The sequence below is a fragment of the Dendrobates tinctorius genome, unplaced genomic scaffold (genome assembly GCF_039654945.1).
Source record: "Dendrobates tinctorius isolate UK_male_01 unplaced genomic scaffold, ASM3965494v1 ptg000044l, whole genome shotgun sequence".
In the NCBI taxonomy this organism is placed as follows: domain Eukaryota; kingdom Metazoa; phylum Chordata; class Amphibia; order Anura; family Dendrobatidae; genus Dendrobates; species Dendrobates tinctorius.
In genome coordinates this window covers 21020254-21033110 of record NW_027361712.1, presented here as the reverse complement: position 1 = coordinate 21033110, position 12857 = coordinate 21020254, and the positions used below count along the sequence as shown (strand labels likewise).

At 45.3% G+C, this 12857-nt stretch overlaps 1 protein-coding gene across 1 annotated transcript in view; it reads right to left on the bottom strand.

Moving 5' to 3' along the window:
- MRPL52 (mitochondrial ribosomal protein L52) overlaps positions 1-8643 on the bottom strand; it is a 30764-nt gene extending 22121 nt beyond the window's left edge. Inside the window, exon 1 of the mRNA XM_073575425.1 lies at positions 8452-8643. Coding sequence (XP_073431526.1) covers positions 8452-8470 — 19 coding nt within the window. The 5' untranslated portion in view covers positions 8471-8643. The remainder of the gene's footprint in view (positions 1-8451) is intronic.
- Between the last annotated feature and the right edge of the window lie 4214 nt (positions 8644-12857).

Here is a 12857-nt window from a genome sequence, read left to right as displayed (position 1 = left end):
GAAAAAAGAGCTATTAGGCAAAAAAATCTAAAAAAGTATCATTTTATTGAATAAATAATCAGGACTTACAATAATTACATGCATAAAAAAGATGAGACCGTAGCAAGATAATCCAGGTGCGTCACAGGGAGGATATCGATGCCCAAATATGCATTAATACCAAAAACCAATAAAGGGTTAACAGCCAATATATATCCTAAAAGAAGGTATAAATGCATGGGGAGAACTCAGAAAGGTGATTGGTCTTAGTATATGTGGCCATTGGCATATGAGCCGTAGACTAGTAGCAATATGCATGCGCAAGTAAACGCTATAATAAGCTATCTGCGCTAAAAAAGTCTCATAAGAACCTATGCCAAAAAAAGACCAGATGAAGAGAAACTCACCAGTGGTGTTAAGGGCAGCGGACAAGACCCCAGGACCGGGTAAAAAAAACCCCAACACACGTTTCGCGTGCTCACAGCACCGCTTTACCTTAGTTATCAGCGCTAGCTCGCTGATCTTCCGCCTGCCACACGCAGCGATGTGTGCTGGCCAGCGGGAGAACAGCAATCAAAAGAATGTCCTGGCCATTCCAGGACGATCAGCGATACCTGGCAGGGGGGCCGGTCGCTGGTAAGTTATTGTACATATAAAGCGTGTGCACAGCAATGACTAATGGTGATATGTAATATATTGGGGAATATCTCTACAGCAACTGACGAAGGTCTTTTGTATGGACCGAAACGTTTTGTATATGCTACTGTGATATGCTACTGGGATTGAATAAAATCACCTACAACTTTAACACTAAGTTGAATTCCGGGTTCTATTTTTACATTAATTACAGTCGCTGGTAAGTGTCACACACAGCGATCTCGCTGGCGGGATCGCTGTTGCGTCACAAAACTTGTGACTCAGCAGCGATCTCGCTAGCAAGATCGCTGTGTGATGGGGGCTTTGGAATAGACCACTGATATCTTTTCAGTGGGGAGTTGGAGTCCCAACACTCCAACAATCAGATAACTGACGGGAGCTTGCAATGCTCCAAAAAGTGCAGAGTCCCCCTTCATTGTTTATCAGGCACAGCTATGCCTGGTGTTTGCAGCTCAGTTTCCATTCAAAGCTTTCCCAAATTTTTATGAAAAAATTTACAGCACATTACACTGAACTACTGTACCTGATTTATTATATATTTTAGGAGTCGGTCCATTTTATTCCGACTACATCAAAATGGACACAGACTACGACTCCACAGTCCTGGTTTGAAGTTCACCAATGACCATCTGGATAATCCAGAGGTGAGATGAGACCAAAAGAGAACTTTTTGGCATCAATTCCACTCACCATGTTTGGAGGAAGAATAAGGATGAGTACAACCCCAAAACACCGTCCCAACCGTAAAGCATGGTGGGGCAAACATCATACTTTGGTGTTTTTCTGTAAAAAGGTCAAGACGACTTCACCTTATTGAAAGGAGGATAGATGGGGTCATGCATCGTGAGATTTTGGCCAACAACCTCCATCCCTCAGTAAGAGCATTCAAGATGGGTCATGGCTGGGTCTTCCAGCATGACAATGACTCGAAACACACAGTCAAGATAACTACGTAAAGGTACTGTCAAACTTCGATCTCACACGCAGATCTCACCAGCGACAAAGCAGCGGTCGGGGTCGCTACTTACCTGTCAGACGAGGCGATCCTGACTCCGCCCGCGCCACAGGAAGCCCAGCAAGAAGTTGACGACAAGAAATGGCCCAGGCCGTTCTCGCGCGATCAGCCATAATCAGCGGGGGAGCCGGTCGGAGGTAAGTATCACACACAGCGATATCGCTAGCAATATCGCTGCTACGCCACAAAACCAGTGACGTTATAGCGATATTGCTAGCGATATCGCTTAGTGTGACAGGGCCTTAAGAAGCATTTCAAGGTCCTGTAGTGGCCTAACCAGTCTCCAGACCTGAACCCAATAGAAAATCTTTGGAGAGGGCTGAAACTAAGGGCCCCGTCACACATAGTGATCTCGCTAGGGAGATCGCTGCTGAGTCACAAGTTTTGTGACGCAACAGCGATCTCACCTGCGAGATCGCTGTGTGTGTCAGCGATCAGCGACCGGCCCCCCTGCCGGTATCGCTGTTGGAAAGCCCTGGACATTTTTTTGGCCGCTGGTCTCCTGCTGGCCAGCACGCAACGCTGCGTGTGACAGGCGGGAGACCAGCGATCAACTGGTAACTAAGGTAAATGCAGGGTTTCTAAGCACGGCGCTGTGCTTAGAAACCCTCTGTGTACCTTAGTTACCAGCGCGCTGATCCAGGGAGCTGGTAACTAAGGTACACATCGGGTTTCTAAGTGACGCACGTCCCTTAGAAACCTGATGTGTACCTTAGAAACCCGATGTGTACAGCTCACCAGCGATCATGTAGCGACTCCCCAGCGATCCTGACACATTCATATAGTTGTCGGGATCACTGGTGAGTCGCTATGTGTGACGGGGCCCTAAACGTTGCCCAGCGACAGTCCTGAAACCTGAAAGATCTGGAGAAGATCTGTAAGGAAGAGGGGGCCAAAATGCCTGCTGCAGTGTGTGCAAACTTGGTCAAGAACTAAAGGAAACATCTGACTTGTTTTTCTATTGTATCAAACAGTTATTTCATGAAATAAAATGCAAATTAATTATGCAAAAATCATACAATGTAATATTCTGGATTTTTTTTTTTTTTTTTAAGATTCTGTCTCACAGCTGAAGTGTACCTACGATAAAAATTAGAGATCTCTCCATTCTTTGTAGGTGAGAAAACTTATAAAATCGGCACTATATCAAATACCTAATTTCCCCACTGTAGAGTAGCTGAAAAGTGTGATGCACTGCAGGATGGATTGCACATAGAGAGGTAAGAGGAATGATATACTGCAGGAATGACCTGAGAGGAGTGATATACTGACGGAGGAGGATGCCCCAAGAGGGGAGTGGTTTTATTTTTTAAGAAATATTGGATCATGTTAGTGGTTTCTGAAGGGAGGAGATTAGAGTTGAGCAAAAAGATTCACCAAACTCTGGCCCAGCCACATTAGATATCTGTGGCCGCCGGACTGGACGTTTGCAACCCTTCTACTAACTTGCCAGATCCTCTTTTGATTGTGTCCAGAATGACACAGGCCAGCTAATCAAACGTGGAGCCAGGGATGAAAACAGGCAGGAGTTTCACGTGGATCTTCAGACTACTGAAGTGGCCACTGGACCATGGTCCTGGGAATCATTTTGCTCAACTCTAGACTACAGTAATGACTATATACATGTGACTGTAATCTGGAGGGTCTGAAGGAACGGAAGGGATGCTATTAACATGGGACTGTATGTTGGTGGCTGATGAAATGGTAGTGATTTTTTTTTTTTTTTTTTACACAAGAGACTGTACTTAAATGGGCTGAAGGTGTGAAATGATGCCATATACATGGAACTGTATGTTTTAGAGAATTGAAAGTTGGTCAGTGATGTATTTTCCCATAGAACTTGATGCTGGAGGAGTCTGAAGGGAGAGACTTGAGGTTTACATGACACTTGATGTTGAAGGGGCCTGAAATGTTGGGAGTGAAGTGTTTTTCCAAAACCACTATATGTTGGAGGTGGCTTAAGGAAGAGTGGTGGGATCATCTGTAGAACAGGAGAGATTGATAGCCATAGGGCTACTAGCAATCAAGTGACTTTTTTTTCCTTTCAACTTGCGAAAGATCAGCGGTATTTAAGATTCTCTTCACCACGTGACCGCATTTCAAACCAGCTGTCTCATACAGCATCTTTTGTGGGGACCAGAAGTCTCTCTCAGTGTAATCCTATGAGATTCTTTATTTTAGTTTTGTAGGATTGTTTTGAGAAAAACAACTACTGGTCCACAGAGGAGATGCTGTATGATCCTGTTAATCTAAAATATGATACAGAAAAGCAGCAGAATGGTGTTTATCGGAAGATGGTGATCGATAAGTATATGAAAACATGCACACTTTATAATAGAGGAGGAGAAAACGATCCACCTTACAAATCGCTGTGACCATTACATTTTTATTTAGAATCTTTAAAATTACATATACACTGAAAATGTCATAATGTGTTTAGATTAAGGGAGAGAACACCTTAATGGGAACCTGTCACTCCCCAGGGCGTTTTTAAGTAAAAGAGCCACCTTCAGCAGCACTAAAGGCCCCGTTACACACATCAATGTCCCAGTGATCCCACTAACGATCCGACGTGGATGGGATTGCTGGGACATAGTTAACTGATCGCTGGTGAGTGGTCACATAAACAGACCCACTAGCGATCAGGACCTGCGAGCAAGCTGGTATCCAATGTAAACAGCAGGTATCTAAGAGCCACGCGGCTCTTAGATACCCGCTGTTTACCATGGAAACCAGCGTGCACGCCGTTTACCAGCTCCCAGCGTCGCTGATCGTTGCTCACCCGCTGCCACACAGCGATGTGTGCTGGCCAGCGGGAGATCAACGATCAAAAAACGGCCCAGGACAATCCTGGACGATCAGCGATACCCGGCGGGGGGGGGGGCGGTCGCTGATGTGTGCCACACACAGCGAGATTGCTGTGGTGTCACAAAATCAGAGATCTCGCTGTGTATGACGGGGCCTTAAGGCTGCATTCTGTGAAGGTGGCTCTTCTGTTTCTGACCCCTAGCAACGCCAAAATATTGACTTTTATTTATAAATAGGTCCCCATACCTGTATTGCGTCCCAGAGGTATGTTGTGTCCCCCTGTATAAGGTGCCTCCCAGCCGTCCATCATGCCCCTGTTGTGTCTGGGCAGCGCCTCCCATCCGTCCATCATGCCCCTGTGCGCAACCGCCTCCTCCTGTGTTGTATGCCGGCGCCTGCGCTGTGACAACAGTTCTCGGGCAGCGAGCATTGCGCATGCCCGAGAACTGTTGTCACAGCGCAGGTGCCGGCATACAACACAGGAGGAGGCGGCGGCCAGACGCAAGACAGGGGCATGATTGACGGATGGAAGGCGGCGCCCAGATGCAAGACAGGGGCATGATGGACGGCTGGGAGGCGCCTGATACAGGGGGACACAGCATACCTCTGAGACGCAATACAGATACGGCGACCTATTTATAAAAGTCAATATCTCGGCGTTACTAGGTGTCAGAAACATAAGAGCCACCTTCACAGAATGCAACCTTAGTGCATCTGAAGGTGGCTCTTTTACTTAAAAATACCCGGGGGGGGGGGGGTGACAGGTTCCCTTTAAAAACAATGCATTGCCAATCTGCATTACTAAATTCAACGTTTATGTATTGGCTGCAGTCGTGATGAGCACTGTCGACTCTACGTCACTGCAGCCAATACAAAGCTCAGGGAGCCGGCGCTGGACCTGGGGAGAGGGAAGACATGCTTTGTTTCTTAGTTTAGGTATGTAAGGAGTGTTAGGTTTGTACTTGCCATAAAGTGGAAAACACCTTTATCATATTTTGTACCACTGGAGTGTAAATCCTACCACACTATTGAATAAAGGAACATTCAGATAAATGGAAAAAAAAGCAAATGGAATGCAAAGCTATTTTACATGTAAAAAGAATAAGGTGGTTAATTTACCATCATTAACATCTGTGCAGCTACTCAATTCTTCTAATTCCTGTAGTGAGCCAGTTAGGCTAGGTTCACATTCGCGGATGGCTGAGCTGCGGACTTCCTCCGTGAAGCTCCGCCCACTGCTGCACCTCCTCTGGTCAGCTCCGCCTATGTCTGCATGCGACCTGCGTACCTACAGTATCTTTAATATTGGGTACGCAGGCCATGGAGATGTATGCGGATGCCTCTGCTTGCGTCGTTTTGACGATGCGGCGACCGCATCAAATTCCAACATGATGAGTTCGACGCGGGTCGCCGCATCGTCAAAACGACGCAAGCGGAGGCATCCGCATACATCCGCACGGCCTACGTACCCAATGTAAAAGATACTGTAGGTAAGCAGGCCACATTGCAGACGTAGGCGGAGCTGACCGGAGGAGGTGCGGCAGTGGGCGGAGCTTCACGGGAGGAAGTCCGCAGCCCTCTGCAGCTTGGCCATCCGCAAATGTGAACCTAGCCTTAGAAAGGAGTTGCTGTACTGAGAATGTCCTCATAGACAATACTTAGTCCTTGTGCACAGAAATCATGAACCTTCATGCAGCAACTCTGTTCTAGTGGATCCTGTAGCAGGAATGGAGTTGCTATATAGAGGACCTCTTTACAGACACTACTGTGTGAATACTAATTATGAAGCTCCAACCTATTCTTTCCGGTAGTGGGATTGCTAGAATGGAGTTACTGTCTGGAGGCCGGCTCTATGGTCAGTAATGTGTTCACAGAAATCAAGAACCTTCACTTACAGTAACTGCATTCTAGTCATGCCTTTAGTCAGCTGACTATCATGGAGTTTTTTTTTTTTTAGACTCTACTACGGGCATAGAAATAGTTTTAGTTATCCCACTACAGGAAAGCAAACATCCATACAGCAACTCCATTCTAGTCATTCCTTTAGTAAGCCTATTAAGTATTAAGTAGCTTTATGGAAGACATCCGTTATAGACATCACTTTGTGCACAGAAATCATGAACCTTTAAACAACTGCATTCTAGCTATAGATACAATCTTTAAATTTTATTCCATAGGTATCAAACAATTAAAATCCTAGAAAAAAACCACTGACTTGTTCCAGGTGCCATTATACTTATGGAATAAATTTTACGATTTTATCTATTTTTTTAATGCGCCGATCAACTTTACTTTTCTTGGACTAGTTTCCTGATGGTCAGCAGTAGAGTTGAGCGACTTTGGTGGGATCGGGTTTCATGAAACAAAATTTGTTTCAGATGAAACTTGTCCGACTAGGGCAAAAAAAGTTGGAGTTTCGTCCGCTCAATGCCGATTTTTATTTCCCATTGACTTGCATTGGGGTCGGGTTTCGGACGAAACTCCGAGGAGAATTCATCTGAAGCAAATTTTGTTTCATGAAACTCGATCCGACCAAAGTCGCTCAAGTCTAGTCAGCAGTATTTGAAACGGCACCTCTTGCATATAAAGGACAGGTTTGTTCATTCATTGCACGGTGAGCGATTTATTCACTCTCTTTTTAAGTATCTCCATTCTAACTCACTAATATAATGACAAAAATGGAGTACATCCTTACAGACACTACATGTGCCCAGAAATCATCAACCTTCGTCCAACAACTCAGTTCTAGTCATTCCAGTAGTAACACAGGTAGAACGGAGTTGCTGTATGGAGGCTCATGGCTTTCTCGCAGGCAGTAACACAACATTAAAGCCTGATTCATTAAGACCAGCATTTTTAATCACAAAAATGTCACCAAAAGTAAATTAATACATTGGTGACCAAAAGGTACTTCATAAAAATGTATTTTATTAAATACAATTATAAAACAATGTACAAAAAAATGCAAACTAGAAAGGTGCTTGGATCACTGAAAAAGGAACTAAATACCATGGGATGCCACGCTGCACCAGCTATACCAAAATAGCAAAACCCACAGACTAGAAATATACTAAATATTGCAGCGCTCGAAATGCCAGGTGCAATCATGTAAACACTGTAATTAGAATAAATAATAGTCGCCCATCAATGAATATGTAATAAAATACATTTTTATGAAGTAGCTTTTGGTCACCAATGTATTAATTTACTCTTGGTGACATTTTTGTGATTAGTCTTGTCCATATGGGTCTTACTAGTTAAGGACATTATTTGTGTGGTAAGACTAGTAGTGGTGAGCGAGTATACTCGTTGCTCAGGTGATCTCCGAGTATTTTGGCGTGCTCAAAGATTCAGTTTCTGTTGCAGTAGCTGCACGATTTGTGGCTGCTAGACAGCCTGATTACATGTGGGGGATGCCTGTTTGTTAGGAAATCCCCACATGTAGTCATGCTGTCTAGCAGCCGCAAATCGTGCAGCTACTGCGACAGAAACTGAATCTTTGAGCACGCCATAATACTCGGAGATCACCCGAGCAACGAGTATACTCGCTCATCACTAAAGACTAGCATTTTGCCTGCCATTCTTGAAGAGGAGTCTGAACGAAGATGTGCCAAATGCAGAATTTGTTGGCGTAAAGAAAAAAAAAAATACAAGTTAAAGAATAAAAAAATAATCATGTTACATTTTTGTTGTTTATTATTTTATAGAATTAGCTATGCTCCCAAAATTTAGTAAAGAGATATGAAATCATTCAAAGTGTGTGCATAAATATTTGTGAGATATCAATATATATTGGCGTGTGTACACATATTATATATATCGGTAGTGACACTTCTCCCTGTGGGTCCTCTGTGTGAGGCCACTACCATGGCGTCTGCATGAGCAGCCCCCGGTGTCCCCTCACCACACGGCTGTGCGGACCTCGCAGGCGCAGCTCCAATCTAGACGCCACCGTACACTTACATTGACAGACACAGGTCCGTACAACTCACCGAGCATGGGCGCCGCCATCTTGCCCTGTACGTATCCCGATGACGTGCGTCGCGTCCTTCAGTCAGGTGACTCCAAGAAGACCCAATCAGTTACAGAGAGAAGTCGCCAGAGAAACATGGCGGCGGGCGAACGTGTCTACAATGTGCTGTATGGCGACATATCAAATATGGGTGAAGAGCGAGAGGTGGGCGGGAACGGGAGAGAATTATTGACGTTCACTCCGCCATTTTATGTTGTACGCATGCGCACTAGCCGCGTTCTCCCTGACCTTGAGCGGGAATACATTAGCGTGTCAACTTTTACTTCAGCTTCATGGGAAGGTTTATCCTGATGGGAGCTATAAGCAGCTTGGTCACTAGGTGGCGGCCTATTCTGAGCTGTCCAGGAAAAAGCCTGTTAGCTAGGCGCAGCCTAACAGATGCCTGTATGTGTACGAGCTGGCCTCCTGTCACGTGACCCTCTACCCTGCAGAGTGGATTTTTGGATTTTTTTCGCACTTTCGTTTTCTCCATCCTTTCTTCCAAGCGCCGTACATTTTCTTTTCGTTATCAACATAGTTGTTTTCTGCAGGATGACATAGTTTGGAATGACACCATTTTTCTTCCCTTGTTCTTGTTTTTGCAGCGTTCATTGTGTGGTAATCTTCTCCCTGGAGATACCAAGCTTGTACAGTTTTTTGTTTTCAGAGACCCCTCGTTTCCCGTTGTTGGGGAATATTTTATTATTCTGGGGTACATACGACTTTTGATCCTTTTTTTTATTGCATTTTTGGAGGAAGTGCGGCTACTGAGAAAATGCAATTCTGGCTTTTATTCTCTGCGGCGTTTAGGGCTCATTCTCACTTGTGAGAGACTCGTATGATTCTCGTGCGACTCTCTCACATGAAAACCCGGCACTGCCACCGGCACTCGGACTGGAGGGTGCGGCTACATGTATTTCTATGCAGCGGCACGCTCCGAGATCACCTTGGTGGTACAGCACAAAAGTGAGTCTGATCTATGCACCTGACTACCTGATCATCACATATAACTGAGGCCCCCTGCCAAATAAAATGGAGAGGTGGCTTTAGTCATGGGTGATAGGGATTAGTTACCTAGGGATGAATGAAGGCCCTATTCCCTTATTTCTCCTATCACTCCTAATTGACTGGCCCTGAGTCCCGTCCTCATGTATCACCTCTGACTGAGCTCCTCTCCCTCTATCAAATTAACTAACTGCATCCCCTCTCCCTGTATCACCCCTGACTGGCCCCCTCTCCCTATATCACCCCTGACTGAGCCCCCTCTCCCTATATCACCCCTGACTGACGGCACCCCCTATCCCTATATCACCCCTGACCAATTGCACCCCCTCTCCCTATATCACCCCTGACTGAGCCCCCTCTCCCTATATCACCCCTGACTGAGCCCCCTCTCCCTATATCATCCCTTACTGACTGCGGCCACTCTCCCTATATCACCCCTGACTTCCCACCCTCTCCCTATATCACCCCTGACTGGCCCCCTCTCCCTATATCACCCCTGACCGACTGCACCCTCTCTCCCTATATCACCCCTGACTGACTGCACCCCCTCACCCTATATCACCACTGACTGAGCCCCCTCTCCCTATATCACCCCTGACTGCACCCCCTCACCCTATATCACCACTGACTGAGCCCCCTCTCCCTATATTACTCCATACCGACTGCGGCCCCTCTCCCTATATCACCCCTGACTGCGCCCCCTCTCCCTATATCACCCCTGACTGCACCCCCTCTATCACCCCTGACTGACTGCGGCCCCTCTCCCTATATCACCCCTGACTGACTGCGGCCCCTCTCCCTATATCACCCCTGACTGACTGCGGCCCCTCTCCCTATATCACCCCTGACTGACTGCGGCCTCTCTCCCTATATCACCCCTGACTGTCCCCCTCTCCCTATATCACCCCTGACTGTGCCCCTCTCCCTATATCACCCCTGACTGTGCCCCCACTCCCTATATCACCCTCAAATGAAAGCTGAAAGTCTGAACTTCAACTGCATCTGAATTGTTTTGTTTAAAATTCATTGTGGTAATGTCTAGAACCAAAATTAGAAAAATGTTGTCTCTGTCCAAATATATATGGACCTAACTGTATATATATATCTTTATATTTCATAGAGAGGTACATAGTAGAATAGGTGATAATTCATTTGTCGGCTTTTGCAAAATCATTGCAGAAGCCGACAGGATAGGAGACGTGGTTTACATATAGTAAACCATTGCATATCAGATAGATTTATATTTTATACAAAAGTATTGACACCCCTGCAATTTTGTCAGATAATACTCAGTTTCTTCCTGAAAATGCTTGCAAACACAAATTCTTTGGTATTATTATCTTCATTTAATTTGTCTTAAATGAAAAAAACACAAAAGAGAATGAAGCAAAAAGCAAAACATTGATCATTTCACACAAAACTCCAAAAATGGGCCAGACAAAAGTATTGGCACCCTCAGTCTAATACTTGGTTGCACAACCTTTAGCCAAAATAACTGCGACCAACCGCTTCCGGTAACCATCAATAAGTTTCTTACAGTGCTCTGCTGGAATTTTAGACCATTCTTCTTTGGCAAACTGCTCCAGGTCCCTGATATTAGATGGGTGCCTTCTCCAAACTGCCATTTTTAGATCTCTCCACAGGTGTTCTATGGGATTCAGGTCTGGACTCATTGCTGGCCACCTTAGAAGTCTCCAGTGCTTTCTCTCAAACCATTTTCTAGTGCTTTTTGAAGTGTGTTTTGGGTCATTGTCCTGTTGGAAGACCCATGACCTCTGAGGGAGACCCAGCTTTCTCACATTGGGCCCTACATTATGCTGCAAAATTTGTTGGTAGTCTTCAGACTTCATAATGCCATGCACACGGTCAAGCAGTCCAGTGCCAGAGGCAGCAAAGCAACCCCAAAACATCAGGGAACCTCCGCCATGTTTGACTGTAGGGACCGTGTTTTTTTCTTTGAATGTCTCTTTTTTCTCCTGTAAACTCTATGTTGATGCCTTTGCCCAAAAAGCTCTACTTTTGTCTCATCTGACCAGAGAACATTCTTCCAAAACGTTTTAGGCTTTTTCAGGTAAGTTTTGGCAAACTCCACCCTGGCTTTTTTATGTCTCGGGGTAAGAAGTGGGGTCTTCCTGGGTCTCCTACCATACAGTCCCTTTTCATTCAGACGCCGACGGATAGTACGGGTTGACACTGTTGTACCCTCGGACTGCAGGGCAGCTTGAACTTGTTTGGATGTTAGTCGAGGTTCTTTATCCAACATCCGCACAATCTTGTGTTGAAATCTCTTGTCAATTTTTCTTTTCCGTCCACATCTAGGGAGGTTAGCCACAGTGCCATGGGCTTTAAACTTCTTGATGACACTGCGCACGGTAGACACAGGAACATTCTTGTCTTTGGAGATGGACTTGTAGCCTTGAGATTGCTCATGCTTCCTCACAATTTGGTTTCTCAAGTCCTCAGACAGTTCTTTGGTCTTCTTTCTTTTCTCCATGCTCACTGTGGTACACACAAGGACACAGGACAGAGGTTGAGTCAACTTTAATCCATGTCAACTGGCTGCAAGTGTGATTTACTTATTGTCAACACCTGTTAGGTGCCACAGGTAAGTTACAGGTGCTGTTAATTACACAAATTAGAGAAGCATCACATGATTTTTCGAACAGTGCCAATACTTTTGTCCACCTTCTTTTTTATGTTTGGTGTGGAATTATATCCAATTTGGCTTTAGGACAATTCTTTTTGTGTTTTTTTATTTAAGACAAATTAAATGAAGATAACAATAACAAAGAATTTGTGTTTGCAATCATTTTCAGGAAGAAACTGAGTATTATCTGACAAAATTGCAGGGGTGTCAATACTTTTGGCCACAACTGTATGTCCCTCACTAATAATGTTATTAGGGTGTGTGTGTGTGTGTAAAATATTGGAGCTGTAAGTGTTAAATTAAAGAAGAAAAGAGCAACGCAATTTTCTCTGCCAGAGAGGGAAAGCCAGTGACTGAGAGCAGATATTAATAGCCTAGAAAGGGACCATTGTTATTGCCCCCCCGGCTAAAACCATCTGCCCCCAGCCACCCCAGAAGAGGCGCATCTATAAGATGCGCCAATTCCGGCACTTAGCCCCTCTTTTCCCATTGCCCTGTAGTGGGTGGCATATGGGGTAATAAGGGGTTAATGTCACCTCCGTGAGGTGACACCGCTGTGAGCTCCTATCCTAGGCAGTTGCCATGGTCACCAGGCAGAGCAGTGATTGGTGGGACCGATGTTATCATTCGATCCCACCAATGACAGGTCACAGCAGCTGTGTGACTGCTCTGTGACCTGTCCCTGACCTGCCAGTGACCTGTCTAACTTCTCTGCAGGGGTCCACACACTAGCT